Source organism: Aspergillus pseudotamarii (assembly GCF_009193445.1).
Source record: "Aspergillus pseudotamarii strain CBS 117625 unplaced genomic scaffold BDV38scaffold_70, whole genome shotgun sequence".
Taxonomy (NCBI): domain Eukaryota; kingdom Fungi; phylum Ascomycota; class Eurotiomycetes; order Eurotiales; family Aspergillaceae; genus Aspergillus; species Aspergillus pseudotamarii.
The window spans coordinates 147,733-175,310 of NW_022475084.1; the positions used below are offsets into that span (position 1 = coordinate 147,733).

Here is a 27,578-nt window from a genome sequence, read left to right on the forward strand (position 1 = left end):
GAACTTGAACTCAGGAATTAAGCTATCCCCGAATTAAATGGCATAACCGCACGTGTGAGTCCTAGCTCTTAAGCAGCTGTGTTCATTCTCTCTGTACCCGAATGCTCTACCCACTATCAACCTGCCAACGGAAGATCTTTGCAATATTCCCCTATCGAGAAAGAAACCGCAGATGGGACTCAAGACGCAGGAAGATTTCGCATCCTCAATCTTCTTTGAGGATGCTGGTCTCGGTTGTCCGAACACATTGTCCAGTTTCGGATGTTTGGCAATAAACAGACCCCTTACATTTCATGAAAGTACTGCACTTCAAACATGAGAATACTTTTAGTTGGCTGATGGAGTCGAATATTGGGTATTTCACCCCATTGTCCTACCAACCTCTTCCCCTTGTGTATCAAAGAATGGGAAGCCATGTTTTCCTATGGTCATGACTGGTTTCAGGGGTCATACTCGCAGTGCAGTCAGAAAACATGGGTTGGCAGCAGGTTCCAGTGTATAGAACAGAATAATACATCACGCCGGTCTGGGATTGTCCTCAAGCTCATCTGTAGCCACCCTACGCCGTGATTGTATGCTGTATTACCTTAATCAGTTTTGAGGGGCCCTCCTAATTGTGGGACAGCCTGGGCCTGAGTCTTGGTTTTTTTCTATTGCGATATTTCTGTAGGTATATGAATGTAAATACAGTGTGTTTCAGAAAATAGTTTTCTATTCTGCGGCCGCAGTTGGCACGGCTCAATATACCAACATGATGCAGGACGCTCCAATACCCTCCACTGCAGAGTCTCGACGCCCTAGCGTTGCATCAAATACAACCACCGCTCCTTTTTGCTGAGGGACTTCCACAGCATAGGTACTAACGGCGGGTGCTATCATCTCATTCTCGCTCTCGACATGCGAGCCCTCATAGAACCGGGGAAAGCCAGCCCCCGGTTCAATGACGATCAGGACGTTGTAAGTGCCTTTCTCGACTCGGGGTTTGTAAATCGACGTTCCCTTCGGGCGATCATGATATTGAACGAACCATCGGCTCAAGCATGGCCTGTCTTCTAGAATTGCGATGGACGGCTTAATTACCTGAAGCAGGAGTTAGATCTAGCTGCTGGCAGTGCCCTACACTCTCTTACAATGTCAAAATAGAACATCACAGCATCGCATTCGGCGTTCCAGTGTAACTGAATCTGTCGGCTCCGTTGTTGTATAGTATCCCGTTTCTTCTCCAACTCCTGCTGAACATCCGAAACGAGTTTGTCACTGATGTGCCCCGCAACGACAATGCCTGATACCTCAAGGTCTTTATCTAAATCAAAGTTCTCGGACATATTGGTTGATGGTTAACGTTGATGGTTGTTCGAATCAAGGTGGGGTTAGGTAGGAAGTGGCACTGAACCATGATGCAAGGGGGGTTGCCCAGTCAGTGCGCGAGTATATGTACAACCGGGTGAATCAATAATAAAGGTCTAAAATATGAGAGCAGAGGGCAAGAGGTTCTCTACGTGTAATTCATTTTATTTGCTATCCTTGGTACATTCGTGTTCAAGGAGTTAGTAGTAGCTACCGTAGGGCTATGGGTCGGATCTTTTTTCAATTTACACACCGTATGCATGCAACTGAAAGCGGTACTAGGTACGTGGCCTAGGCCAACTTAGTGATGTGCTTACTCCCAGGTCATCGTGAGAATGTTCGGGCACCGATCATAGCTTCTATTCAAGTCACACCTATGCCCCGCATATGATGGCGCTTGGTTCTTTGTATGAGGTCTAGAAACTGTGTCGAAGTCACCGTACTACTGAGCTGTACGTGTACTTACGAGGTAGTCATTCACGTGACAGTCACCTCGAGTACACGGTATATGACTTGAGCCCATTGCAATAGGCTTTCCTGTAATTAAAGGATGCCCGCCGAGTTTTATCTGGGTTCTAAACAATGACAAGCAGATTACGTTGGGGCTAATAAGGGTTAAATTGTTGCCAATCAAGGTAGGCGGCCTAAGGCCACTTTTTGGTAATCAATTAGTAAGCAATGAAATTGTAATACCAGCCAATGGGAGAGCATGACAGCAGCTCATGCCACTGGCGAAGTAGTACTAGTAGTAGGTATGGTATTAATCGTCACTCTCCGTGCTTACTACTGTGTAGTAGCAATCCTGCGTACCAAAGTTCCCCCCACCAACCCCGAACCTCGATCTACTGTCTGTCTTCCTTGATCATTTGATTATCCATATAGACCCTTTGTTCATTTACTTTCCAGCGTTCCAGTAATCCTGCACCCGTCTTCGCCGCTATGGCATCCCCCAGTCCCGAGGGTGCCCTGAGCAACTTCCCTCAGGATCCTTCCGAATTCGACAGCGACCCGCGCATTTCCTTCTCGAAACTAGACGACAAATTCATTTTGGAAACAGAAGATGGCCAGGAGTTTGAATACGATACGGCTTTGAAGCGATGGATTCCGACGGTGTGTGCGCGCTTTCTCTCCAGCTGGTGATTCCTGTTGTGTTTTCCCGGCTGTTGAAATCCTGCTCTGCTGTTGTTTTCTATTGCGCCTGCGCGTGAAAGCGCCTAAGAACCTTCTTCCGTTGCAAATATGCTGGGATGGCTATGACTGCAAGGACTTTGCATGGTTCGTGAAACTGATCTCGTGGTGGGCGCCGCTTTTGCGCGCCCGTGGGTATTCTCCAGGTAGATGAACAACTGCTCCGACAACAACAAGAAGCCTATAAAGTTCAGGGCGTAGATGACAATGACGAAGTCACGGCATCGCAACTCAAGAAGAAACGCAAGCAGCAAGCGACAAAAGATGAGGTAAGTTGGGGTATTCATCTTTAGTGTGTCATGTCGCAAGCCCGTGAGACTAACATTGGTGGTTTCTACGTAGGGGAATGGCCAAAAATCGAAGAAACCGCGTGTTAACACAGCGGTCTATGTCACGTCCATTCCTCTTGACGCTGACTTCGAAGAAATCAGATATGTCTTTTCTAAGTGTGGCGTCATCGCCGAGGAAATTGACAGCGGCCGCCCACGGATTAAGATGTACATGGACGACGATGGAAAATTCAAGGGTGAAGCTCTCGTCGTGTTCTTTCGCCCAGAATCTGTCAACCTTGCAATCCAGATGCTGGATGACTCGGATTTCAGATTAGGTGTAACAGGGCCGCAGGGGCCTATGCGGGTCCAACCTGCAGATTTCTCTTACAAAAGCCAACAAGAGGCACCGGCCAAGACCAGCGCGAAGGATAAGAGAAAGATCATTCAAAGAACCCAGAGATTAAATAAGTATGGGACTACAAGTATGAATGGTGGTTTGGTAGGAGAGACTTGCTAATGTGGTGGAACAGCAAACTTGCCGATTGGGATGATGACGAACCATCTGCTTTACCAGAGACCAACTCTAAGTTTGAAAAAGTTGTCATCTTGAAGCATATGTTCACTCTGAAAGAACTTGATGTATGGGCCTTTTTTTCCTTTCTCTTTATTCTTTTCGTATCCTGCTTACATCGACTGACAATGTCATTAGGATGACCCAGCAGCCATCCTTGACATCAAGGAGGACATACGTGATGAGTGTTCCAACCTGGGAGAAGTGACGAACGTAGTCCTTTACGATAAGGAAACCGATGGAGTGGTTAGTGTCAAGTTCCAAGATCCAGAAGCTGCAAGAAACTGTGTAAAGGTATGTGCATATAGACTCAAGTGTCCTTCAGGGACAAGGAAATACTGGTCTGGTAGGTGCTAACGATCGTGCTTTACAGCTTATGGACGGCCGGTTTTTCGCCGGTACCCGCGTTGAGGCTTACATTTCCGATGGTAGCGAGCGATTTAAGAAGACTAACGAGAAACGAGCGGCTCTTGAGGACTTGGCGGAGAAGGGACTTGATGCCGATGAGGATGAGGAAGAGAGGCAGCGATTGGATGAATTTGGCACTTGGCTCGAGAGCTCTCATACTGTGGAGAACACGGCCAAATGAGGGACTCGGGCGATCTTGTGGCAGTTGTGCTATGTCACCTCTAGCTTAAGGAACCTACTCCAGAACTGTGTGCGAACCGTTGAGGATCTCCACCAGTACTGAGCTGCGGAGTTCATTTCCAGAAAGCTTCGTGTATTATACCTACTCTGGGATATGTAGAATTGTATTTAATTCGCGATCGATCCATATGTTGTTGGTGGTGTCTGGCATGACAAGATCCGAATCGAACTATTTTTACAGGCGTACTACTGGTATATACTACTGCTAATCCACTAGTGGATGACCAGTGGCTTGAACCCGCCAACTCAATTGTGGTTCGCTCCTGCAGTCTCGTGACAGCGCTAACCTGAATAGGGGAAGAGCCCCTATTTACCTGCCCAAAAAATAAACTAAGCCAATGTTGACTTGTTGATCCCCTGACGCCCACACAACGAACAACTTGACGTTCCTCACCGCTCAACTACAAGTCCATCTTTCCTCCTTCTCTCTTCTCCTCTTTCTCTTACCTACTCCCCGTCGACTGTCTCCCCCAGTCTATCCAACAACCCTTCGCCAACCACCTCTTCGCCTCTTTCAAATCCACCCTATCCTACCAACACCGCCAATATTCCTTCCACAATGCGTGAGATCGTATGTTGCTCCCCTACCCCCCCGGTTCCCCTCTTCAGACGCGTTTTTCGGGGATAACCCCCCCCCCCCCCCCTGCTGATAGGGACCCCACCCGTTCTCCAATGATTCAAGTTTACTGACGGAGTTTGTTTCATGCTATAGGTTCACCTTCAGACCGGCCAGTGTGTAAGTTCGACTATGATTTGATGTCTAGAAGGACCATGGCGACGGATACTAAACGTGATATTCGTGATAGGGTAACCAAATAGGTGCCGCTTTCTGGTATGTCTCGATGCCTTCGAGTTAATATGCTTTGGACCAAGGAACTTCACAGAAGCATGAACTCGGATGTGCCCTATTGCGTTTGCTAACATCCTTGCAGGCAGACCATCTCTGGCGAGCACGGCCTTGACGGCTCCGGTGTGTAAGTACAGTCCGTGTACACCTCGAACGAACGACGAGCAGATGGCATTGGAAGAGTTGGAATGGGTCTGACGGGAAGGATAGTTACAATGGCTCCTCTGATCTCCAGCTGGAGCGTATGAACGTCTACTTCAACGAGGTGCGTACCTCAAATTTTTCAGCCTCTATGAAAACGCTTTGCAAGTCCTGACCGCTTCTCCAGGCCAGCGGAAACAAGTATGTCCCTCGTGCCGTCCTCGTCGATCTTGAGCCCGGTACCATGGACGCCGTCCGTGCCGGTCCCTTCGGTCAGCTGTTCCGTCCCGACAACTTCGTTTTCGGCCAGTCCGGTGCTGGTAACAACTGGGCCAAGGGTCACTACACCGAGGGTGCCGAATTGGTTGACCAGGTTGTCGATGTTGTCCGTCGCGAGGCTGAGGGTTGCGACTGCCTCCAGGGCTTCCAGATCACCCACTCCCTCGGTGGTGGTACCGGTGCCGGTATGGGTACTCTACTGATCTCCAAGATCCGTGAGGAGTTCCCCGACCGTATGATGGCCACCTTCTCTGTTGTCCCCTCCCCTAAGGTCTCTGACACCGTTGTTGAGCCTTACAACGCCACCCTTTCCGTCCACCAGCTTGTCGAGCACTCCGACGAGACCTTCTGTATCGACAACGAGGCTCTGTATGACATCTGCATGCGCACCCTCAAGCTCTCCAACCCCTCTTACGGTGACCTGAACCACCTGGTCTCTGCTGTCATGTCCGGCGTGACCACCTGTCTCCGTTTCCCCGGTCAGCTCAACTCTGATCTTCGCAAGTTGGCCGTCAACATGGTTCCTTTCCCTCGTCTCCACTTCTTCATGGTTGGCTTCGCTCCTCTGACCAGCCGCGGCGCCCACTCTTTCCGTGCCGTCTCCGTTCCTGAGTTGACCCAGCAGATGTTCGACCCCAAGAACATGATGGCTGCTTCTGACTTCCGTAACGGTCGTTACCTCACCTGCTCTGCCATCTTGTATGTGACCCCTGTTTTCTATTTGTTATACCCTCTTTTGTTCTAAAACTGACCCTTCTATAGCCGTGGAAAGGTCTCCATGAAGGAGGTTGAGGACCAGATGCGCAACATCCAGAGCAAGAACCAGACCTATTTCGTTGAGTGGATCCCCAACAACATCCAGACCGCCCTGTGCTCCATTCCTCCCCGTGGTCTCAAGATGTCCTCCACTTTCATCGGAAACTCCACCTCCATCCAGGAGCTCTTCAAGCGTGTCGGCGACCAGTTCACTGCTATGTTCCGTCGCAAGGCTTTCTTGCATTGGTACACTGGTGAGGGTATGGACGAGATGGAGTTCACTGAGGCTGAGAGCAACATGAACGACCTTGTCTCTGAGTACCAGCAGTACCAGGACGCCTCCATCTCCGAGGGTGAGGAGGAATAGTAAGTGATCCCCGTTGGCCCTACTCTTAAGTATTTGTGTTAATCAGCTTGCAGCCTCGAGGAGGAGCCCCTTGAGCACGAGGAGTAAATAGCTTCCAGTCACTGAAGACTCGGATTGAGATCTGACAGCAATACCCTTGATAAGTCCATGTTCTCTGGCTCTGGCCTGGTTCACGGGTCTTGGTCATTACATTATTTTGTCCGAGCGTTTTTAATAACTTTCCTGTTCTTAATTTCGAAAGGCCTGTAGAGCCCTTGAGACTATTGAAATCAAACAGCACATAGTTCAAAAGCAATCAACTGGTGCAATATTTTGTACAGCCCTAGTCCCAACATAATCAACTATCTATTCTCTTTTTTTTAATCCCACCACTCATTCCAATGGAGGCGTATCTGCAAAATAAGAGTTCGGAGACGTCTCCACTGCGTATCGATGGCCCCTGACATCAGCTTTTTCCGCTGCTGCTCGAATCTCACGCATATCTTCCATACTCAACTCCACCTCCAATGCCCCCATATTCTCATTGTAGTAGTCGATACTCTTTGTCCCTGGAATGGGAATGACATTATCACCTTGCGCTAACAACCATGCCAGCGCCAACTGGCCTACCGTTATGCCTTTCTGGACAGCAATGGCACGCAATTTCTCCGCCAGCTCTAGGTTCTTGTGGAAATTCTCTGGAAAGAAACGTGGTATTCCCTTTCGAAAATCACCCTCTTCTAGGTCATCAGGACTCTTAAACCGGCCGGACAATAGACCCCGACTTAGAGGTGAATATGCCACAAGTGCGACGCCGAGTTCCTTCGTGGTGTTCAGGAGGTCAGTCTCGGGCTTTTCAACGTCCAACGCAAAAAGACTGTATTCCATCTGGACTGCGGCAATGGGGTGCACAGCGTGAGCTCTTCGAAGCGTCTGAGGCGACACCTCCGAAAGACCAATATGGCGAATCTTCCCTTCTCTATAGTAAAACATTAATACCAATCAACATCTCCCCCGAAAAGGGAAGAGAAATGCGAAACCCACCGTACCAGTCCCACCAGCCCCTCCACGGTCTTTTCAATAGGAACCGCCGTATCAACCCGATGCACATAGAATAAATCGATATAACTCGTCTGAAGTTTCTCCAGACTCCTCTCACAACACTCTCGCGCATACTCTGCATCATTTCTCCCCGGTCCGCTACCCACCTGTCCGAACTTAGTCGCCAGGACTATATCTTTTCGTTTGTCGGGATTCAGCGCCAGCCACTTGCCAATTAGTTCCTCATTGTCACCGTAGTTGTTCGCTGTATCCCATAAGCGCTGCCCCGTGGCGTAGACGTGGTCTAAGAAGGCGAGGCGCTTGGAGTCCGGTTCGGGTGTGTTGGTGTAATAGGCGCTGAGGGACATTGCCCCGTAACCGATGGGGGTTACAGGGGTTTTTTGCTCGAGAGATCTCAGTGGGTAGGGCATGGTGGTTCTATTCTTTTGTTTCTTGTTGTTTTGGTGTATGAGGGGTGGACTATATATATGGTAGCTCGACGAGGGTTGAGATGGTATGGTTTAAGATTATTAGTAGTAGTACTGGGAACCGGATTCTTCAGCTTTTATAACTATATCAGAAACTTAGTAGTTTACTAATCACTCGCATCTTGAGTATACGATTCCGAATCATCAAGGATACGAAGTAGATTGCTTTGTAATGTTGAGCATGCGGGGTTCTTAGGGCTGATCTAGTTAGAACCGTGCTCTCTTTTGTAGTACTGGATTGGGATTAGTTTGTACCTTTTCCAATTCCTAAAATGGAACCCTTTCCCAGTCGGGTTGTATTGTTGCCGTTTTGGGCCTGATTCGGTGGTGCTCTTCAATTATCTGGGATTGTGCTGAGTATCCCGGAGTTGAAGGTGTTAGGGAATATCTCTCTGCCAATTTGAGCTCAATGAAATTCTAGTGGTGGCGATTAGCCTGAAGTCTTGAAAAGAATATGGTCTTAAATTACAAATCATTGAGATATACGCCGTATTGTAGCTGAATATTACTGTTACATGAATTGTCATTGTCAAAACGTTGTAGGAATTATTCTTTGAAATATCTATCGCGCCCAACGTAAATATGATATCCCAAATCTATCGAGGAAGTCAGAAAGATGTATATATGTGTATCCCTTAGAATTATCGTTCTTGTTCAACGAAACGTATTGAGTCAAACGCCATATTAGGGAGGAATCAAACGATACAAATAATGTAAGAAGGTGCCATGACTTCTTGCCACAACATCGGTTTCCTTTAGAGCTGAAGAAGGGGTCTTTAGTATTGATTCTCAGAGTAATGCAGGAACACATGGATAATTTATTTTCCCTCCTCTGGAAACTCGGTAAGATTTATGCTTACTCTACTCTAGTCCATTCTGGCCCCATTTATCTAGACGAAGCTGACGACCATCTTAGCCGAGCCATATTTACCGAAGAACAATTCAATGCTATTTATTCAATATTCTAGACTTATTCCCGACTAATAATCACCCAAATGGTCACTTTAAGTACAGATAGTGCGATGGTGAGCTATTTCAACGAGGTTGACAACAACTGGGCAAAAGGGCCACAAGTCCCCAGTCAGACACTGGATTCTCTTCCATCATCTTACATCATCCCATTCAAGCATAGTTGCTATATTAAGGATGCTTATTTTCGTCTGGAGTTTAGCCTGGGCTGCAGGGTGAGACGCCAAAGTTAACGCATCCACAAAGCTTCAAATCGGCCTAACCTATACTGTGTTAGGGCTACTGTACCTGTGGGATCGTCGTTGGACACGGTCGGGGATGACCCGTCTTACTGTCTGGGAGGCCTGAGGGAAGTGTCGAGATTCAGCCACAGCCGCTCGAGCTTGGAATTAGTATATGCATGCTGAGACAGCATGTGGGCTGAGCGCAGCAGTGCCCATCTCACCATCTATATTCTGCCGCTACCGTGAAGATTGTAATCAAGGGATCACCGGGATATAAAAGCTCGCTAATCCTCATCCTGAATATAATCGTCCTCAACAATCCAACTCAATTGTCAACCACTCAATCACTAAACTACTCCTGACTCTCCATAATCTACTTCCTCTTCATTTGATAGACTCAATCATCGAACAAGATGAAGGCCACCACTATCGGCACCCTCCTCCTGGCTGCCGGCACCGCGCTGGCCGTGCCTGGCAAGCGAGCCCAGAAAGCTGTCGCCATCAGCGGCTTTTCTGCCTCTCAGAACGACCAGCAGGGATTTGTCACCTTCAGCTTCAGTGACCCTAACTACAACAAGGCACCTATCGATGCCAACGTGCTCTGGTACGCTCCTTCTCCCCCACCTCCTCTCCGGTCAACGACCAAGCTAACATACATGGCTAGGGAACGTCCCGGAAACCCTCCCTCAAACGCTCGCACCAGCGACGGTGCGTATTTGGTCCAGTTCCCAGACGGCGTGGACGACATCTCCACCTTCACCTTGCAGGTGCAGCGGGAAAACAGCACCTCGAAAGTCTCTCTTACCGTTGATGATGCCGCCGAGGACACCAACTGGAATTGTTCCAATGTGAATGGCACCGATAATGGAAAGAAGTGCCACTTCAATGGAAACATCGTCTTCACCCCTCCTTCTCCTTCTTCGTCTCCTTCTGCTTCTCCCTCGGCTTCTCCCTCTCCCTCTGCCTCCTCTTCGTCTACGCCTTCCGCTGAGCCTTCTTCTTAAGCTCCACTAGCATTTTGATGGCGATCGGGATAAGGCTAGACATGGGAATCGAAGATGTGGAAAGTTGTTTCTTTTCAAGTTTTGAAATTTGCGTTTTGCGTTTTGTCTGTTTGATAAAGTAGATACCGCACGGGCATCAGCATGGTGGCTGATACTGGATAGACTAGAGCAATGTTTTGTGTCTTTTTGTTTTCTGTACCAAGAATGAATTTTCCAAGTCTTTCAAGATACTCTACCTCAACCTCTTTAGACCTTGAAATGAAACCTTCTTTATTTAATCGAGATCTTTATGAGTATCATAAACCCCCGGCTCTGACATAAGCCGTAGTAGGCTTCAAACTAGTAACCATACACCAAACTCATTGACGGTCGTAACGGCAGACATAGTTAATAAAAGGAAGGATACTAATGCAAATACCTATGCCCCCATGAAAAGACATATCACTATAGTTCATTCCTATGAAATTGGAGGTTGGTTGCGAGATAGTCCTGGGAAAGATAGATGCTTTTAATATATTCTAGTGCTTTAGTCTAGGTATAGCATAGACAGTTTTCGAGAAAGATACTTTTATATACTTGATATGGTGATGTTGCGCGCTTCATGGTTGCTTTGGAGTGCTTCGGGATGGTAAGTGTCTGGGGCGTGTCCTAGAGCCGGTCCATGTTTGAGACGTGCCTAGATATTTTTAAGTGTGGGGCACTAAGTGCTTATGTTATGTGTAAACCCTAGGAAAGAGGGCTATATTATGGAATATATTTCTACTTCTACTTTGTGGGATTGGTTTCGTTTTCTGGTGGAGGTATGGTCTGTGTAGGTTTCATTATGTTTTATATACTTAGTAGAAAGTTGAGGTTTCATTGATTCGGGGTTGGGTGCTGTTTTGGGACCGTTATTCTGAAGTTTATACCGAAGAAAATAGAAAATAAATAGGGAAACTTCATGGAATAGAAAGTAAATGAATATGTAAGTCAATATCAGGGTAGAGAAGGGTATCTGCAAAGAAAGCAAAGAATGGGGATCAAGAGAAAGGAAGATGGTCGAATAGAAGCATCAGAGACAAAACAGTAATGACATGTACTGCTTTTCCGATGATCAAGTGAGAAGTGAATGAAAATGACAGAAAGGAAATCTTGGAAAGAATGAATGGGTGCATAAGTATATACAAAGGTATCGTGGTGGGCGGTCAAGGTGACAACTACCCTGCGACCTTGCACGATGATACTATGATTAATGTAAAGAAAAGAAACGTGTAGCAAAAGATATCAAGCTCAACTCATAGACAAGAAATGGGTTAAGCTTTGGTCTCTATGGTTGTCTCGTTGCCTGTTGGAGTCAAGCTACGCTTGGAAGCAGCTTCGCCGTTCTCACTGTTGGCGGCACTGATCACGTCGCGGGTAATTTCGACGTAGTCATACTATTTTCATGTCAGTTAGTTGTCATTGGATGGTTAGTCTAGTCAAGGAGTGACTTACAGCAAACTCGCCAATCTCGGCGTCGTCAATGCCCATAATCTCGTCTTCTTCGGGGGCACGCAAGCTGAGACCGGGGATCAAGTTGATGATGAAGAGGATAATGCAGCTTCCGAAGAAAGAGTATGCCATTCCAGTAACGGAGTCGGCGAGCTGATAAGCTAGCTGGATGTAGTTGTGGTTGATCCAACCGCCATCGATTGTGGTAGAGCCATCAAGGTGAGCGATGTAATCACTGGGGTTATGTTAGCTGTTGCACACACGGACGGAGGGTACGGGTCATCTTACGCAGCAAAAAGCCCAGTCAGAAGGTTGCCTACCAGACCTCCAATACCGTGGACAGCGAAGATGTCAAGCGCGTCGTCGACCTTGATCACGTATTTGAGTTTCGTGGCATAGTTGCAAGCGACGGCTCCTACGACACCGAAAATGAAAGAGGCCCAGGGAGTGACAAAGCCTGATGCGGGGGTGATGGCCACCAAGCCGGCTATCACGCCGGAGCAGAAACCAACAGTAGACCATTTCCTCTCCAATCGGTAGTCCAGAAGACACCAGGTAACACCACCCACGGCGGCGGCGAGGTTGGTAACTACGGCTGCCATGACGGCACGAAGGTTGGCGCTCAAGGCGGAGCCGGCATTGAATCCAAACCACCCAACCCAAAGGAATACAGTACCGATAACCACATGTGTGACATTGTGTGGGCGATAGTTGAGCTCATGGGTACCGTGTCCGCGGCGCTTTCCAAGCATCAATGAGTATGCCAATGCGGTGCAACCAGAGGCGATGTGAACGGGTGTACCACCCGCAAAATCAAGACCACCAAGGTTTGCTACCCAACCGCTCGAGTTCCAGGTCCAGCATGCCAGAGGATCGTAGATAATGGTGGACCATACAAAGCTAAAAACCATGCAGGGAAGCATGCGGCCACGCTCTGCGACAGCACCAACTGCGAGCGCCACGCTAGTTGGTTGTAAGTATAATGGGTATAGGTGGAAAAGATATGGGCGTTCCTGAGACTCACGTAATACATGCGAACATGCCCTGGAAGACAGCAAACAAGAGATCCGGGACCTTGTCGCTACCAACAGACGGTGCACCCAGGACACCTTTGAACCCAAAGTTGTTCAAGTCACCGATATATTTTCCGGCAGTATGAGAGAAAGCGAGAGAGTAACCCCAGAAGAACCACTGAAAGGAGACTATTCCGACAGACATCATCGATAGCCATAGTAGCGAAAGTGCCGACTTCCGACGGGCAAGACCGGAATAGAAGAATCTTGTGTGGTCAGCAAGGCAATTGTTTGGTTAGGGCTGGACTTCGTGGCCCTGGGTTCCATACCCGACTCCAGGAATCATCAACAAGACAAGAGCCGTCGAAACAATAACCCATGCGATGTCACCAGACTAAAACAGTTAGTTGACCCGTTCGTAAGGGCTGTTGACGGGGAGCACCAACGCTGTAGTAGATGTTAAGATCTTCCGTCAAAGAGTCACCTCCGGTCCCGGTCGCCGACCCATTGTAGGCTACAGGGTATTCTGCCATTGGGAATTGCTACCTGCGGATCGAATACCGCAAAACAATCCGAGACTGTGAGGCTCGAGTGGATCACCGTGGCTGTCGCTGAACAACGAGTATTCAGTCCGATGAGATGTGTTGAGCGGATGGGATTCTCGAAGGAACACTGGACCGGTAGGCAACCGGTTGGATCAATTCTAGAAATCGGACAGGTATAAAAATCAGGTTGCTCAGAAAGAGGGAGGGAGAGAGAGAGAGAGAGAGAAGGATAGGTGGCGTAGGGGCGATAAGAACGAAAATATGACAGACAGGGACACAGGATACAGGAGTCATAAATAAGTCGACGACACCAGTCACAAACTTCAGCCTCGACACACGCCCTGATCCACTATTGGATGCACCTTGATTATCATCACCCACTTGATTGGTATCATCTAATATCAAAGAAGTCAGACCAAGACCTGCCTTGAAGACAGGAAAGTGGATACAGATGGGAAGGATTACGAGCCAGTGCTCATCTGACTATTACTTACAGTGTGGATAAGAAGCTTTCCGATAGATAGTCCTTCGGTAATATGAATGAATTGATTTATTTTCCTTTTGCTAACCACTTGTCCGTAATCTTTCTAATACTCTGTGGGTAAGAGAGACTTGTGGAGCGATCTCGGACAGAAGCACGTTTCCATGGAAAGTCTGAAATGATTGATTGGTGAGTATGGACGACTAGTACTAGCAGCAGCAGCAGCAGTAGCAGTAGTAGTACCGACAATGGAAAAACCCTCCAGTGGTGGATTGGAAGCTCTTAGTGTAGGTCGGGAGCCTTTGGACGTGTACAGAGATAGGGAACCGTCACGACCAATCAGGAGCTCGGATTCCCCCATATTATCCTGACCAAAAGCAAGATAGATAGATAAGTAACGAAAAGATAAACAATAAATCAATAATATTCCCGAGTCTTGTATCGGCTGTAGTTCATTTCCATCAAGCGAGTGGAGTAAGTGATCTTCATGTCATTTGATTCTGTCGCTCTGTTCATGTCATCCAAATGATATAGGAATATCATGGGCTTCATTTGAACTTGAATTCCAGGGTCGAATTCTCCCTCCAAAAAGAGCATCTTGTTTGTCAAAAATCGCCTGTCAGTCTCATTGGCTTTAGCTCGAATTCCTCGTATCAGCTCGTTATCAAACCTCCTGGGGGGCCAATCATCACTTTCCATGGTGGCTTATCATCTGGCTACCTTCCACACATTGTTATTACCGTCACTGACTACGAACTTGCACGGTTATCGATAGAGACCATCGTTCCCAAATCTGAGATCAGGTCGTATAGAGCAATGGAATCATTGATGCCCGTTACTACTGTTGGACAGTCTACTACTGTAGTGGTTCTCCGGAGTATGAACACTGTCTCCACCATCATACTACGCAGCAAAGCCCTAAAGGACCCCCCATCTGGACCCTCCCCTAGTCTGCCGTTTTCTTTTTCTTTTTCTTTTTCTTTTTATAAAAAGATACAAAATTATACATGATGATCTTGCACATCTATGGACCGGGTACCTGCCTCCTTCCCTCTTCTTGCGACGTACTCCGTACTACGTACGTATACTACTAGTACTGACAGGTAGAGGAGGAAGAAGTAGAGATAAGCATTTAAGCTCCCATTGGTCAGAGCCCGGATTTTAGTGGCCGCTCGGCATCCCGAGGAGTACCGGAATAGTACGGTCTTGGCACTGTCTTGCCCTTGGCATCAATATTGACTGATTCAATCCATCTCCGTATGACCCGTTGAGTTCAGAGGCACATGTGGATGTACAGAGCCTTGCTTTCATTTTTTTGACTATCGAAAAGCTTGAGGAGGAGTTGCATACACTATGAAAGACATACCAAATGTGGCAAATATGGGCCTGAGAACGACATTTACTGTGTAGTAGTTATACAAGCTCAAACTTGTTTGTGAGAATGTATATACTAGTCGTCGTACATACAACAGCTATGAGGCTTGAAATCTACCATTACTAGTAAGGCTTCCCCAGAGGTTCATCCTGAGGTCAAGTCCTGAACTGTTTTCCTGTGCCATGACCCGCACATGCCAAATCGAGCGTCAGGTCCCACTGATCAACATGATATCGCCTTTGATGCATGCTACTATTGATCGACGAGCTTGTCCCATGGCCAACTGCAGAGCCTAAAAAATCTAATTATTATATATTCAGGCTTACAGACAAACTCATAAATTTGTCATACTGGAAACCTGCCCGTAGGATTTGATCGGCTCTTAATATTTGCAAATAATTCAAAGTTCCAGGTACTATACTCCCGTTGGTGCGCATGACGGTGATAAAGGGAGGCGTGGACACTTCCCCTAATCAAAGTATCCGTACAGGCTGGCATACGTCATGAATAAGCTCTCTGCAGCCCAAATAAAATCAATACTTTGCTTTAACGGGGTTCACACTGTATGGACTCTGTATAAGGTAGTCAAAGAAGCACCCTCCACCATATTGATTAGTAAGCATCCACACAGTAACTAGTTAACGGGCGCAGCCACAATCATCTTGATAGGGAAGCACCGCCACAGACCCCTATCTAATCCACCATAAGCTCCTCCTCATCAACTCCGCCATCCAGTCCATGCGAAACGTGGAGGCTCACCAGGATCGTGGATTTGAGACCATGGAGCACCCTGATATGAACAGCAATGACTCGGATGGCTCAGGGTCATCCGATGAGCTTCTCCAACAATCCTACGCCAGATCAAACTCGAATTTTACAGACGCATTTGACGGCCAAGTACAAACGCCAGCTACCACAATCTCCTCCTCGCCGCCTCCTTCGGGTCTCCCATCCTGGGTCAGCTCCACAGCCTCACGTCCACGCGGCTCCAGTGTCGGAACCCCAGCCGTGCTTGAAAAGGCGTCACCCGGCGAAGGTCTTCCAGTGTCGGATGTGAGGCCTCAACGTCCGGCAGGTCCCGCCAGGACACCTTCCAATACATACGCTCCTCAACGCCGTCCACCTCAATACATCAGCTTTCAGAATGACCGTCAGAGATCATCATCGACAAAACGTAACCCCAGACGGGACCCCAACGCCCAGTACAGAGCCCAGGAAAAGGCATATGTTCAAAGGATTCGTGCGGATCCTCAGGCGTGGTACAGCCACTTTGACGAGGCCCAAAATATGAGCATAGTCGGTGATTCCGACTTAGAAGAACCATCCCCATCGTCAGAGGTGCCATTTGAAGATGACGCTTACGACCCAGATATTCAACTTTTCCTTACGGATGATAATCAACCAACGCTTGAGGAACTGAAGAATCCGAAAAACCAGGAAAGGCTCGAATGGCACTCTATGCTGGCTTCGGTATTGAAGGGAGACGTGGTGAAGCAGGAAAAACAACGACTTTTAGGGTCTGCCGACACTAAGCGGTCGTCGGCTCAGAATAATGCAATATGGTTGGGAGTCAGGGCTAAGACATGTGGGAGGAGTATTGCCATGCAGCGGAAATTGATCGAGGAGGCTCGTTCGGGGCTTGGGCCGATAATTGAGGAAATTATCAAGTTTGAGATCAAGGGTGAAACGGAGATTGGCAAGCCACCAATCAAGCAAGTTGAGGACATCGTCGAACAGATTGAGAGATGTGAAATGCTCTACTCAACGCAAAAGGAATTGGAAGTTGCCCATGCTCGCGTTGCTTCCGAGGAGTTCATCTCTAGTCGTGAAGCTGTGCTGGCATGGCATAACACTACGATTCTTATCAATACGGAGCTTGCCATTTTGCAGAAGTGGGTCGGTAACGATGAGCTTGACTTTAGCAAGACGAGAGGCAAGTCTGTCAACAGGGATCTTACCGACGAGTCGTCCTTCCTCGACCGCATCATGAAAGAGGACGGGCTCAAGACCCTTCAAGGGAAACACAATATGCTCCACGGCGTCAGTGAAGTCATTCAGAAAGCTAAGAGTACCTTGATTGAAAATGCAAATTCTTTCGCCAAACGGCACTTACCTCCCTACATCGAGGAACTTCTCACGTTGATCAACTTCCCATCGCGTCTCATACAAGAGATCATCCGTGTTCGACTATCTTATGCTAAAAATATGAGAGACCCTGCACAGCAATCGCCTATCTTGGTCGACCAAATGATTTCGCAATTTCAGATTCTGATGAGGGTTGCGGTCGACCTCAAGCAACGCTACTTGGATATCGCGAAACCGGAACCGGGCTGGGACCTGCCCCCTTGCATTGACGAGAACTTCGACTCGGTCGTTCTAGATGCCTTGAAATACTACTTCCGGCTCCTGAATTGGAAACTAAATGCGAATAAAAACACATTTAAAGAAGCGGAGATTCTCGAACAAGATTGGGAGTTCTCCAATCACATCGGTCGTCAGCTTGAAGGTGGAGATATTGAAGTGGCCGAACAGTTCAGGTACAGTATCTGATTTGTAGTGTGCATGTGTGACCTTTGACTGACAAGCAAATAGTGCATTGACCGCAAAATCCCTCCAACGCTTGATGATCCATTTTGAACGAGAACTGGTAATACGCCAAAATGAGGACCCGGCCGACATGGACAAACGTTACAAGAGCGTCCTGGATTCAACCCGGATTCGCCAGCGAAAGTTATACCGTTTCTCTCGTTTCCTTCGACAGCTCTTCGAGAATGCTACAGAGTACAATATTCCGGCAGATGTTTCCTATGAGTTCTTTGAGTCGCTCCTGATCTCCGACCATTTCCTGATCAAGTCAAATGCATCTACTGGGCAAAAAGGGGTTTATCTGTTTGCGCATCAAGCGCTGTGGAATCGCCCTGGCGACATTCGAGCCATTTTAGGAACATCTTTTCGTGAGGAGGATGTCCCCAAAGACTCGCCTCATGTGCCATATATCCTAGTAATTCGCCCGGAAAAGCCCCTAAACTGGGCTGGCAAGGAAATGCAAGTGGGCTTGTTGGAGCAACCTACGGACCTACGGCTGGGAAAACTGCGTCTCGTCGTTGAGGGCACACAACAACGCTTGTCTAATGCAAGACAGGAACTGTCTCAGTTGACTGGAATGCAGCTTGACATGACAATTGAACAACGCGCTAATCTTGGACGGGTGAACGTGGAGCTAAACAAGATCAAAAAGATCTCGTTCAAGCTGTCTATGACTATCATGGATAGTGTAGCGATCATTAGAAATCAACTGAAAGAAAGGGGGGTGGAAAACCACGATCTCATCCAGGCGTGCTACGCCTTTGCTACTGAATTCGGCAAGCGCTCGTCCAATGTTGATCCGAACAGGCGTGCAATGAATAGCGCCAGACTTGTTGAGTTGTCACTCGACTGGGTGTCTTTCATTTGTGATGATTGTGACGCCGCTGATAGAAAAACTTTCAAGTGGGCTGTGTCAGCATTAGAGTTCGCAATGGCTATAACCTCCAGCAGGCATCTTCTGTCAATGGATGATATTCAATTTGCTCTATTGAGGCAGAAGGTAGCCGGGTGCATGTCACTTCTTATTTCTCATTTTGATATCATGGGTGCTCGGTCTTCACGTGCAGCTCAGGCTGAGAAGCAGCGCATGGAGGAGCGTGCAGGCGGTCGGAAATTTGGCTCCGGTCGGATTCTGACAGATGCAGAAGCGACTAAGCTTGTTCGTGAGCAACGTCTAACCCACTTACAAGATATTGAAGACCGGAGAGTGGAAGAAGATGCGAAACGTCAGGCCCTAGGAAGGGTGCTGGAAGGATCTAATGAGGCCGACAGGTCTCTCGCTGTGTTGTCATCGTCTGCCACCAATGTCACTCTTCGATGGCAACAAGGCCAGTTCATCGGCGGCGGAACGTTCGGCTCTGTTTACGCTGCTATCAATCTCGATAGCAATTATCTCATGGCGGTCAAGGAGATCCGACTGCAAGATCCTCAGCTCATCCCCAAAATTGCCCAGCAGATCCGCGACGAAATGGGTGTTCTCGAGGTGTTGGACCACCCTAACATCGTTTCATACCATGGCATCGAGGTTCACCGCGACAAAGTCTACATTTTCATGGAGTATTGTTCGGGCGGATCTCTTGCTAGCTTGCTTGAGCATGGCCGTGTTGAGGACGAGACTGTCATCATGGTGTATGCTCTCCAGCTTCTGGAAGGATTGGCATACCTGCATCAGGCTGGTATTGTCCATAGGGACATTAAACCGGAAAATATTTTGCTAGATCATAACGGCATTATCAAATATGTCGACTTTGGTGCGGCCAAGATCATCGCTCGCCAAGGCAGGACTGTTGTTCCCATGGATGCTTTCGCCTCAGCGGGTCATAAGGAGGCTATAGTGCCGAAAGATGCCCAGATCGCGAACCAAAGGGGCAAGAACCAAAAAACAATGACCGGAACACCAATGTACATGTCACCCGAAGTGATTCGCGGCGACTCCAACAAACTGATCCACCGCCAAGGGGCGGTTGATATTTGGTCCTTGGGTTGTGTGATCTTAGAAATGGCGACTGGTCGTCGTCCCTGGTCCGCTCTGGACAACGAGTGGGCCATTATGTACAATATTGCCCAAGGAAATCAGCCTCAGTTACCGACCCATGATCAACTCAGCGACACGGGCATTGACTTCGTCCGCCGGTGCTTCGAATGCGATCCTTTGAAGAGACCTACTGCAGCAGAGTTGCTCCAGCACGAATGGATAGTCTCAATCAGACAACAGGTCGTACTTGAACCACCAACACCTAGCAGTGATCACAGTAGCAGCATAAGCAGTTCCACCTCGGGCAGCCGTCAGAATTCGAGCTATATGTGATCTTGTTCTATCCTCTGTTTCTTTCTGTCACATATACATTTTAACCCATTCTTTGATCCTGAACAATACTTCTTCTCTTTCTCTTTCCTTTCCCTTTTTCTTCAGAAAAGTTTTGCACATGATCACAAAACTATCTCCCCACCACATCAACAGATTGCGTTTGATACCCCTTATACATACAATGACTAAAACCTGTTCTCCCGGTCAATCCTTAACGTGTGGTGTGTTCCTTTTTCTTTAGCGCTGGTTTCTTCTCCTTAGGTCTAGGCATGGTGTTACGGTTCTGTCATACGATGCTTGCACGCATGAAGCTCAATTTGATCTTAGTTTGCATCTCCATGTTTTAAATGAACCTCCAGCCTACTATGTTAGCGGCATGTTCTCAGCCCTTAGTACCAGTGTACTTCTTTAGAAGCTGTCATGAAACTGCGAAATCAACTTCATCAAAGGTGGATCTAGATACCTCCTTCTCACAGCATGATGAGTCAATGAAATCAACATGGTGACGGGATATCGGGTTCGGAGTATCACTCGTATAAGAATATATGGTCCACAAAAGACAGCATATGGCTACTATTCAAGTCCGAGAAAAATGAATGAAATGTGAAAATAGCCCAAACGTGTTGAACCGAGATCCTTCAGATAACGCTACCTATTTGCACACAATGGCCCCAGTGTGGATCGAGAATAAAAGACAAAGACCAAGAAAATAGAAGGAATAAAGACAACATGTGGTGATAGTTAGAACCCTAGAACCAACGAGGACGCCAATTTAAGAAAACAGCCATCATAAAAACCATGAATCGAGTGTCTGAAGTAGGGAGCGAGAGGGTAGAAAATAAGCATTCCTGTGCTTTGGGAGCACCACGCCGTAAATTTTATCACAGGCAGGAAATGGTGGAGAGAATTAGAAGGTGGCAATAGAGGCAATTAAAAAAGAAGTAGAAGGTAAAGGCCGAGGGACTTGATGACCAGAACGTTGTCCCGCGCCATAGAAGTTGGTATCAACGAAATTCGATAGCAGGGGTGCAGCCGTGATCCGGAACGTGTTTGAGCTCCAGCTGCTGGTACCTATTGAAACTAATTTATTAGTACCAGAAAGATATGATGGAAAGTTTTACAAGCAATTGGGACACATACTTCTCGCTCTTTGCATGGAAGTATATACCAGTCACGGTACCTTCCACTTGGTTAAAGCAGATGTAGTAAAAGCCTTCGAAGCTTGCACCTGAGATTGTCCTTACACGATGGTCGGGCACAAGGAAATACTCCTTCCATCGCATGAAGATATGCTCGCGTTGGGCGAAGTTGCGGTATGTGAAGTCCGGTCTTTTCGCCTGCTTAGCTAACGGTCTCCAGGCTGGGAATCTCGCCCAGTGATGCATATCAGTCTTTTCTGTAGCGCCCCATGCTTCATTTCTAGTCTTGAATGTATGTTTTGTTCCAATAATCTCTCCTTCGAAAAATGTAGTAAGGGTGGGATGATCCTCCGTGAGACCTGCATATAAAGGCAATTGGTTAGGTTCGACCGTCAAGCGCCAGTCGTAGTCATGTTGGGGTGCAGCACTAACCTTGGATTCTAAGGTATCCACAAAGATATGATTCAACCATATCAACATGCTTAATCTCTACATCGACATTGTATATCTGACGGTCTGACTGCTGCGTGCCGGTGAATTTACTCCCGGGTCGCAAAAAGGACGATGTGTAATTAGGCAGAAGCTTCGATTGTCAGCGAAAACATCAGACCAAGACATAATTCCGATTGTCGCATACCCGTATATTTGAGAATTCATAATTCAAAAGTGCACTAGTGGAAGGTGTAGTAACAGAAGACGACTGGTTGGAGGAGCGTGGCGATTCCCCAGCAGGACTCAATCTTCCCGCAGCAGTATCTTCGTCGGACTTTTCCATACTCTTGGCAGAGGCTCCAGGCACAGCACTGGCTTTTAATGCATCTGTGTTTGAACGAGTTATAGCATCATCCGACCGAGTCAGCACGGACTGCGCCGACGTAATGGTGGGGGAGAGGGCATTATCGGGAGCATCGCTCTCCGTCACGGTAGATTCAGGTGAGTCTCGCCAGGACGACAGCCTCTCTATTTCAGGCGGACATGTTGTCCGAGTGGAGATTTCTTCAGCGATGGATGTGGCATTCAGGCTTGGTGTGTTGTCACTCGGGGTCGGCATTGAGGCGAATCAGAAAAGGAATGACATCGGATCCGGTTGGTATAAGGCTCTCACACGACGGGATAAGAAAACAGACCAGCAATGTTTACACACAATGCGAGAGAAATACTAAGAAGAGACGAAAGAGAAGGTTTGATGTGAAAGGGGTGGTGAATGAAAGTCCATTCGACTCATGAAGTCCGGGGCGGAAGACGCCCTTCCCAAAAGGGATAAGCCCGCTGATCATGCGAGCGCGGGGGAGGCAAACCAGCGCTTCGGGCGGATAATTCCTGGCGGGCCTTGGCCTTCAGGTCACCGCTCAGGCATTCATTCCATTTCCATTATTGGCTTATGGTCTACTAATTCCATTCCACCCCTTTGATACAAATTCCTTTCCCTCCCCGTTTAATTTTATTTTATACAAAACTACACAATTACTGAACAGCCACAATTACACACAGTTCATCAGGTCATCAGATGGGTATTTATTTCTCTGCTACGCACTCGGTAGATATCGGTTGCCAGCTACAGTATTGCGTCATCACTGCCCATTGTATATGTATTGCGAAATTGACTCTCGGACTTCAATTGCCTCACCATCCAAAACGCCCTTATTTTGAATCCTTAATTGAACAACCTCGTACCGTTGTGAAGTAACTGTCTTAAATAGGCTTGATCTGCGAGGGGGTCAGAGCGGTGTCTTCGAAATTAATAGAATCTGGTATTACCTTGAAATGAAGAGAAATAAGAGAGAAAATGAAAGCTTTGAGATCCTGGACAAGGTAGTAGAAAACCCGAAGACCTTCTGGGTCGGCGGACTCGGTCACATCCACCAGCGAGCCGATTTTCGCGGTCTGCGCAAAGTCGTGCACGTTAATACTCGTCCCTTGTTCCCAAACACTCCGGGGCTAAAAACGTACTTCAAAGGAGATATGTTCATTTCCAAGTCTGATTTCGAGTTCCTGTCGTCCATCCTTGTTCTTCTGGGGCCACTTGGAATCGTCCTCCCTGTTTCACATTAACATCCTATTTTTTGTCTGAACATAGTAACCTATCGCATACTTCATGATCTCGCTATCCTTGATAATCCGTTTGATCTCCTGAATCATCGACGAGCTCACACACACTATAACATTCCCGTTAGCGACGGTGTGGTTTCTCACGGCGAGTTCTTTTACTAGCGCTCACTTTCTTTGCGGATAAGGGAGTCATTGCGGTAGTTGGAGTTATTTGCATACCGCACGGCAGCACTGCGACCATCACCAAGAGAGCGAAAATCAAATTCTAATAATCGTTAGTACCTGAAGGAAAGCCAATATGCCATAGCAACACCAACCTAAGAATTCATGTCCGAACCGCCCAGAGTGACCTGAGCTGCAGGACTGTCAGCAGCTGAGGAAACCTGGGCTAACGAGTATCCATTTCTTACTAGTAGCGAAGGTAGAAAGGTTCGTTCTGGTTTTGCGTCGACATATTCTCCAGGCTCTCTCCACCAGTAACGGCTGCGGCAGACAATAGAAGTCGTTGGCTGTAAATTAGGTGCCGGTGCCTGGGTCGAGTTGGGCCTTTGCACGGGATGGTGGCTTAGTCATCCACACACTCCGGACAGCTTGCGCTCTCCGCCGCGCAAATGGACAACGTTGATTCTCAGATCAACATTACATGCTGGTGAATGCAAGGCTGGTGAGGGGAGTCGAATTGTTTTTTCAAGTTTCTTCCTACCGTTTGCTTCGTACATCTGAGGAGAGTAGTTCCGGTACTTCTCCCTGCCCGCCTCCCCTGAAGGATCCAATCAATAACAATAGTCTGTTGTACTGACCACATTTAGCTCTCCTCCCTCCTTATCCCATTCCTGCCACGGCCGCTCACTTTTTAAACCCTCGTCACCATGGCGTCGTTCTTAGAAAATGCATACAGTCTTGTCCATTTGGACAACACGGCTGATCAGCCTTCCATACAGGACTTGAAGTTGCAGTTGGAGAAGGGCAATGATGAAACTAAGATGGACACGATGAGGACGATCATCACGATCATGCTCAATGGAGATCCAATGCACCAGCTTTTGATGCACATTATTCGATTTGTGATGCCTTCGAAGAGCAAGCCTCTCAAGAAGCTGCTGTACTTCTACTACGAAATCTGCCCAAAGCTCGATGCGAATGGCAAGTTGAAGCAAGAGATGATCCTGGTCTGGTAAGGCAAACCATTCGGCCGTTAGTTGGTGGCTGCTCTAATGCACATTCGTCTGCGCAGCAACGGTATTCGCAATGACCTTCAGCACCCCAACGAATACATTCGAGGCAACACCCTTCGTTTCCTGTGCAAGCTCCGAGAGCCGGAACTCATTGAACCCCTCCTTTCGTCAGCCCGCTCATGCTTGGAACACCGTCATGCCTATGTGAGAAAGAATGCCGTGTGGGCTGTCGCTTCTATTTTCCAACATTCGGAAGCTCTTATTCCCGATGCGCCTGAACTCATCCAGACGTTCCTCGACACCGAGACTGACGGCACGTGCAAGCGTAATGCTTTCGCAGCTCTCATGTCCATCAGTCATCAGAAAGCCCTAGAGTACTTGGCCTCTACATTCGACAGTATTCCGAATACAGATGAACTCCTCCAGCTGGCGGAGCTTGAATTTATCAGGAAAGATGCGGTACAGAACGCTCAGAACAAGGTGGGTCATCGAAGAGCAGAAGGCTGTTACAGGCTGCTAACGAACGGCAGGCGAGGTACCTGAAATTGATCTTCGACCTCCTAGACGCTTCAACCAGTACCGTTATCTACGAGGCTGCGACATCCCTTACTGCTCTCACCAGTAACCCAGTAGCCGTTAAGGCTGCTGCCCAGAAGTTAATCGAATTATGCATCAGGGAGGCCGACAACAACGTGAAGCTCATTGTTCTTGATCGGGTTGACCAGCTAAGGATCCGCAATGAAGGTGTCTTGGAGGATCTCACGATGGAAATTCTACGCGTCCTTTCCAGCCCGGACATCGACGTTCGGCGGAAGGCCCTTGGTATCGCATTGGAGATGGTCTCCAGCAAGAATGTCGAAGAAATTGTCATGCTACTGAAGAAAGAGCTCGCCAAGACTGTAGATGAGCAATACGAGAAGGTATGTTTCCGATTCCATTGCAACAAAGCATCCAGCTGACAACCTATGTAGAATAGCGAGTATCGTCAACTTCTTATCCAATCGATACACAACTGTGCCATTAAGTTCTCGGAGATCGCTGCTAGCGTTGTTGATCTTCTAATGGACTTCATTGCGGACTTTAACAATAACTCTGCCGTTGATGTGATCTCGTTCGTCAAGGAGGTCGTGGAGAAGTTTCCTAACCTGCGCGCCTCCATCGTCGATCGCCTGGTGTCGACTTTGAGTGAGGTCCGTGCCGGAAAGGTTTACCGCGGTGTCTTGTGGGTTGTCGGTGAATACTCTTTGGAAGAGAAAGACATCCGTGAAGCCTGGAAGAAGATCAGAGCTAGCTTGGGTGAGATCCCTATCTTGGCCTCGGAACAGCGGTTGCTCGACGAAACCCCAGAGGACAGTGCACTCAAGGAACAGGCCAATGGCCATGCCAAGCCTTCTGCGCCAACAGGGTCCAGAAAGGTGTTGGCAGACGGCACGTATGCTACTGAAAGCGCTTTGACTAGCCAGTCCGCGGCTGCAGCCAGGCTTGAAGCCGTCAAAGCTGCTCAGAAGCCCCCTCTCCGTCAATTGATCTTGGATGGCGATTACTACCTAGCAACCGTTCTTTCTTCCACTTTGACAAAATTGGTGATGCGCCATTCTGAGGTTTCTGAGGATGCTGCTCGGACCAACGCACTGCGTGCGGAAGCAATGCTGATCATGATCTCGATTATTCGTGTCGGCCAATCCCATTTCGTCAAGGCCCCTATTGACGAGGATTCAGTGGATCGTATCATGTGCTGTGTACGTTCGCTTGCTGAGTTTTCTGAGAGGAAGGAACTGGAAACCACTTTTCTGGAGGACACCCGGAAGGCATTCCGGGCCATGGTCCAGGTGGAGGACAAGAAGAGAGCTGCTAAGGAGGCAGTCGAGAAGGCCAAGAGTGCTGTGCAGATCGATGACGCTATCCCTATCCGGCAATTCTCCAAGAAGAACGCTCTTGAAGGCGCGGAAGAGATTGAGCTTGATTTAGCCAAGGCCACTGGTGGGGACTCCACGGTGGAAACTGTCTCTTCCAAACTCAGCCGTGTGGTACAACTCACTGGGTTCTCTGATCCCGTCTATGCGGAGGCCTACGTCACCGTTCACCAGTTCGATATTGTTCTGGATGTTCTTCTGGTCAACCAAACTCTGGAAACCCTGCAAAATCTGTCAGTCGAGTTTGCAACACTTGGAGACCTAAAGGTTGTTGAACGGCCAGCAACCCATAACCTCGGACCTCGCGATTTCTTGAATGTGCAGGCTACAGTCAAGGTATCGTCCACAGACACCGGTGTCATCTTTGGTAACATCGTGTATGATGGCGCCAGCTCAACCGAGTCGCACGTTGTCATTCTCAACGACATCCATGCCGATATCATGGATTACATCCAGCCCGCTCACTGCACCGAGACTCAGTTCCGGACTATGTGGACCGAATTCGAGTGGGAGAACAAGGTCAACATCAACTCCAAGGCGAAGAGCCTCCGCGAATTCCTCAAGCAACTCATGGACAGCACCAACATGGCATGCCTGACGCCAGAAGCATCGCTGAAGGGAGACTGCCGATTCTTGAGTGCTAATCTATATGCCCGGAGCGTATTTGGTATGTATACTTAACCCGTGTTAGGAGTATTTCGTTGGACGACGGCTAACGGTGTCATAGGCGAGGATGCACTTGCAAACTTGAGCATTGAGAAGGAAGGAGACGATGGACCGATCACTGGATTTGTGCGGATAAGAAGCCGTTCACAGGGACTGGCATTGAGTTTGGGATCCCTGAAAGGCCTAAAGGCCTCGGCTGCCTAATTGATGTTGACCAGCGCTTGAATAGTTGATTACCCTTTTACATTCTATCTTATTATCATAGTATCTATTGTATTTGATCTGCGTTTTGTTCTCTCTTCAGTGTGACTCTGATGGACGAATCTCTTGACTATACGTGTTTCCTTTTTCTACCGTGTTGTACTGGATGAGAAAAGACTTTTTTTTCCCCTTCTTTGAAATGAAAGAATTTTACAAATAGACCTTTAATGAGGTTCCTGGAATGTTCCCCCTTGTCAACTAACGTACAGAATGTCCATCAGTGGATCATACAGTTAACCATGTATTTATTATGTACATACTTCATTGGGGTATTATTATTTATTACATTCAAGTGTTGAAGTATCCGTCGGTCTGTCTCCACACCCCGCAGATCGCTGATGCCTCGGCTGTTGACACGACCCGACCCAACCTTGGGTGAGAATGCAACGGAAGGGCCACTGGATTTCAGGAAAGGTTCATTACGCATGGTGAGGGGAAAGGACCCAATAATTGGGCTCGGTATTTTCAAAGAAACA

General features: G+C 47.9%; 10 protein-coding genes across 10 annotated transcripts; 5 read left to right on the plus strand and 5 right to left on the minus strand.

Annotated features, from left to right (window-relative positions):
- Nucleotides 1–738: 738 nt before the first annotated feature.
- BDV38DRAFT_287063 (uncharacterized protein) lies at nucleotides 739–1,325 on the minus strand (the record flags this gene model as incomplete). The annotated part of the gene is made up of 2 exons (XM_032060795.1): nucleotides 739–1,080; nucleotides 1,131–1,325. The coding sequence occupies 2 exons, from the start codon at nucleotides 1,323–1,325 to the stop codon at nucleotides 739–741; spliced, it is 537 nt and encodes a 178-aa protein (XP_031909270.1).
- Nucleotides 1,326–2,133: 808 nt separating this feature from the next.
- Nucleotides 2,134–4,176, plus strand: BDV38DRAFT_259141 (U2 snRNP complex subunit CUS2). The gene is made up of 6 exons (XM_032055799.1): nucleotides 2,134–2,457; nucleotides 2,682–2,804; nucleotides 2,878–3,275; nucleotides 3,338–3,446; nucleotides 3,517–3,672; nucleotides 3,752–4,176. The coding sequence occupies exons 1-6, from the start codon at nucleotides 2,287–2,289 to the stop codon at nucleotides 3,965–3,967; spliced, it is 1,173 nt and encodes a 390-aa protein (XP_031909271.1). The 5' UTR covers nucleotides 2,134–2,286; the 3' UTR covers nucleotides 3,968–4,176.
- Nucleotides 4,177–4,207: 31 nt separating this feature from the next.
- On the plus strand, nucleotides 4,208–7,189 carry BDV38DRAFT_259143 (tubulin beta chain). The gene is made up of 8 exons (XM_032055800.1): nucleotides 4,208–4,597; nucleotides 4,739–4,762; nucleotides 4,833–4,858; nucleotides 4,959–5,000; nucleotides 5,084–5,138; nucleotides 5,202–5,992; nucleotides 6,056–6,415; nucleotides 6,470–7,189. The coding sequence occupies exons 1-8, from the start codon at nucleotides 4,586–4,588 to the stop codon at nucleotides 6,501–6,503; spliced, it is 1,344 nt and encodes a 447-aa protein (XP_031909272.1). The 5' UTR covers nucleotides 4,208–4,585; the 3' UTR covers nucleotides 6,504–7,189.
- On the minus strand, nucleotides 6,592–7,867 carry BDV38DRAFT_296402 (NADP-dependent oxidoreductase domain-containing protein; the record flags this gene model as incomplete). Its single annotated transcript, XM_032062929.1, has 2 exons — nucleotides 6,592–7,374; nucleotides 7,440–7,867. 2 exons carry the CDS (start codon nucleotides 7,865–7,867, stop codon nucleotides 6,789–6,791), a joined length of 1,014 nt encoding a protein of 337 aa, XP_031909273.1. The 3' UTR covers nucleotides 6,592–6,788.
- A 1,352-nt stretch (nucleotides 7,868–9,219) lies between these two features.
- Nucleotides 9,220–10,272, plus strand: BDV38DRAFT_192675 (uncharacterized protein). Its single transcript, XM_032052296.1, has 2 exons — nucleotides 9,220–9,721; nucleotides 9,782–10,272. The coding sequence occupies exons 1-2, from the start codon at nucleotides 9,531–9,533 to the stop codon at nucleotides 10,119–10,121; spliced, it is 531 nt and encodes a 176-aa protein (XP_031909274.1). The 5' UTR covers nucleotides 9,220–9,530; the 3' UTR covers nucleotides 10,122–10,272.
- A 642-nt stretch (nucleotides 10,273–10,914) lies between these two features.
- BDV38DRAFT_259156 (ammonium permease MEP2) lies at nucleotides 10,915–13,865 on the minus strand. Its single transcript, XM_032055801.1, has 7 exons — nucleotides 13,644–13,865; nucleotides 13,051–13,544; nucleotides 12,934–12,998; nucleotides 12,616–12,870; nucleotides 11,880–12,554; nucleotides 11,595–11,826; nucleotides 10,915–11,536 (listed from the first exon to the last, which is right to left on the minus strand). The coding sequence occupies exons 2-7, from the start codon at nucleotides 13,135–13,137 to the stop codon at nucleotides 11,414–11,416; spliced, it is 1,437 nt and encodes a 478-aa protein (XP_031909275.1). The 5' UTR covers nucleotides 13,138–13,544; nucleotides 13,644–13,865; the 3' UTR covers nucleotides 10,915–11,413.
- Nucleotides 13,866–15,785: 1,920 nt separating this feature from the next.
- sskB (putative MAP kinase kinase kinase SskB) lies at nucleotides 15,786–19,899 on the plus strand (the record flags this gene model as incomplete). Its single annotated transcript, XM_032057862.1, has 2 exons — nucleotides 15,786–17,542; nucleotides 17,598–19,899. The coding sequence occupies 2 exons, from the start codon at nucleotides 15,786–15,788 to the stop codon at nucleotides 19,897–19,899; spliced, it is 4,059 nt and encodes a 1,352-aa protein (XP_031909276.1).
- Nucleotides 19,900–20,903: 1,004 nt separating this feature from the next.
- Nucleotides 20,904–22,089, minus strand: BDV38DRAFT_287070 (GID4/VID24 family protein; the record flags this gene model as incomplete). The annotated part of the gene is made up of 4 exons (XM_032060796.1): nucleotides 20,904–20,970; nucleotides 21,040–21,397; nucleotides 21,471–21,621; nucleotides 21,676–22,089. The coding sequence occupies 4 exons, from the start codon at nucleotides 22,087–22,089 to the stop codon at nucleotides 20,904–20,906; spliced, it is 990 nt and encodes a 329-aa protein (XP_031909277.1).
- Nucleotides 22,090–22,444: 355 nt separating this feature from the next.
- On the minus strand, nucleotides 22,445–23,589 carry BDV38DRAFT_192752 (mago nashi family protein). Its single transcript, XM_032052297.1, has 7 exons — nucleotides 23,498–23,589; nucleotides 23,405–23,442; nucleotides 23,257–23,352; nucleotides 23,131–23,194; nucleotides 22,989–23,076; nucleotides 22,797–22,922; nucleotides 22,445–22,745 (listed from the first exon to the last, which is right to left on the minus strand). The coding sequence occupies exons 1-7, from the start codon at nucleotides 23,539–23,541 to the stop codon at nucleotides 22,731–22,733; spliced, it is 471 nt and encodes a 156-aa protein (XP_031909278.1). The 5' UTR covers nucleotides 23,542–23,589; the 3' UTR covers nucleotides 22,445–22,730.
- Nucleotides 23,590–23,718: 129 nt separating this feature from the next.
- BDV38DRAFT_259168 (coatomer subunit beta) lies at nucleotides 23,719–27,269 on the plus strand. The gene is made up of 6 exons (XM_032055802.1): nucleotides 23,719–23,824; nucleotides 23,897–24,261; nucleotides 24,322–24,742; nucleotides 24,793–25,182; nucleotides 25,234–26,842; nucleotides 26,903–27,269. Exons 2-6 carry the CDS (start codon nucleotides 23,957–23,959, stop codon nucleotides 27,043–27,045), a joined length of 2,868 nt encoding a protein of 955 aa, XP_031909279.1. The 5' UTR covers nucleotides 23,719–23,824; nucleotides 23,897–23,956; the 3' UTR covers nucleotides 27,046–27,269.
- The last annotated feature ends 309 nt before the right edge of the window (nucleotides 27,270–27,578 follow it).

Excerpts from the sequence above, each read along its gene's own strand:
- BDV38DRAFT_259168 (XM_032055802.1), top strand. The coding sequence starts at position 23,957 with ATGGCGTCGTTCTTAGAAAATGCATACAGTCTTGTCCATTTGGACAAC. Across the intron at positions 24,743-24,792 it reads TACAGAACGCTCAGAACAAG|GCGAGGTACCTGAAATTGAT; the intron begins GTGGGTCATCGA and ends AACGAACGGCAG. Across the intron at positions 25,183-25,233 it reads TAGATGAGCAATACGAGAAG|AATAGCGAGTATCGTCAACT; the intron begins GTATGTTTCCGA and ends CAACCTATGTAG.
- BDV38DRAFT_259143 (XM_032055800.1), top strand. Across the intron at positions 4,859-4,958 it reads CAAATAGGTGCCGCTTTCTG|GCAGACCATCTCTGGCGAGC; the intron begins GTATGTCTCGAT and ends ACATCCTTGCAG. Across the intron at positions 5,993-6,055 it reads CTCACCTGCTCTGCCATCTT|CCGTGGAAAGGTCTCCATGA; the intron begins GTATGTGACCCC and ends ACCCTTCTATAG.
- BDV38DRAFT_259141 (XM_032055799.1), top strand. The coding sequence starts at position 2,287 with ATGGCATCCCCCAGTCCCGAGGGTGCCCTGAGCAACTTCCCTCAGGAT. Across the intron at positions 3,276-3,337 it reads AGAACCCAGAGATTAAATAA|CAAACTTGCCGATTGGGATG; the intron begins GTATGGGACTAC and ends GTGGTGGAACAG. Across the intron at positions 3,673-3,751 it reads CTGCAAGAAACTGTGTAAAG|CTTATGGACGGCCGGTTTTT; the intron begins GTATGTGCATAT and ends CGTGCTTTACAG.
- BDV38DRAFT_192752 (XM_032052297.1), bottom strand. The coding sequence starts at position 23,541 with ATGTCGACGCAAAACCAGAACGAACCTTTCTACCTTCGCTACTA. Across the intron at positions 23,443-23,497 it reads CCTTTCTACCTTCGCTACTA|CTCAGGTCACTCTGGGCGGT; the intron begins GTAAGAAATGGA and ends ACAGTCCTGCAG. Across the intron at positions 22,923-22,988 it reads ATGAACATATCTCCTTTGAA|ACCGCGAAAATCGGCTCGCT; the intron begins GTACGTTTTTAG and ends GACTTTGCGCAG.
- BDV38DRAFT_259156 (XM_032055801.1), bottom strand. The coding sequence starts at position 13,137 with ATGGCAGAATACCCTGTAGCCTACAATGGGTCGGCGACCGGGACCGGA. Across the intron at positions 12,871-12,933 it reads TTGATGATTCCTGGAGTCGG|ATTCTTCTATTCCGGTCTTG; the intron begins GTATGGAACCCA and ends TGACCACACAAG. Across the intron at positions 11,537-11,594 it reads CCGAGATTGGCGAGTTTGCT|TATGACTACGTCGAAATTAC; the intron begins GTAAGTCACTCC and ends ACATGAAAATAG.
- BDV38DRAFT_192675 (XM_032052296.1), top strand. The coding sequence starts at position 9,531 with ATGAAGGCCACCACTATCGGCACCCTCCTCCTGGCTGCCGGCACCGCG. Across the intron at positions 9,722-9,781 it reads ATCGATGCCAACGTGCTCTG|GGAACGTCCCGGAAACCCTC; the intron begins GTACGCTCCTTC and ends ATACATGGCTAG.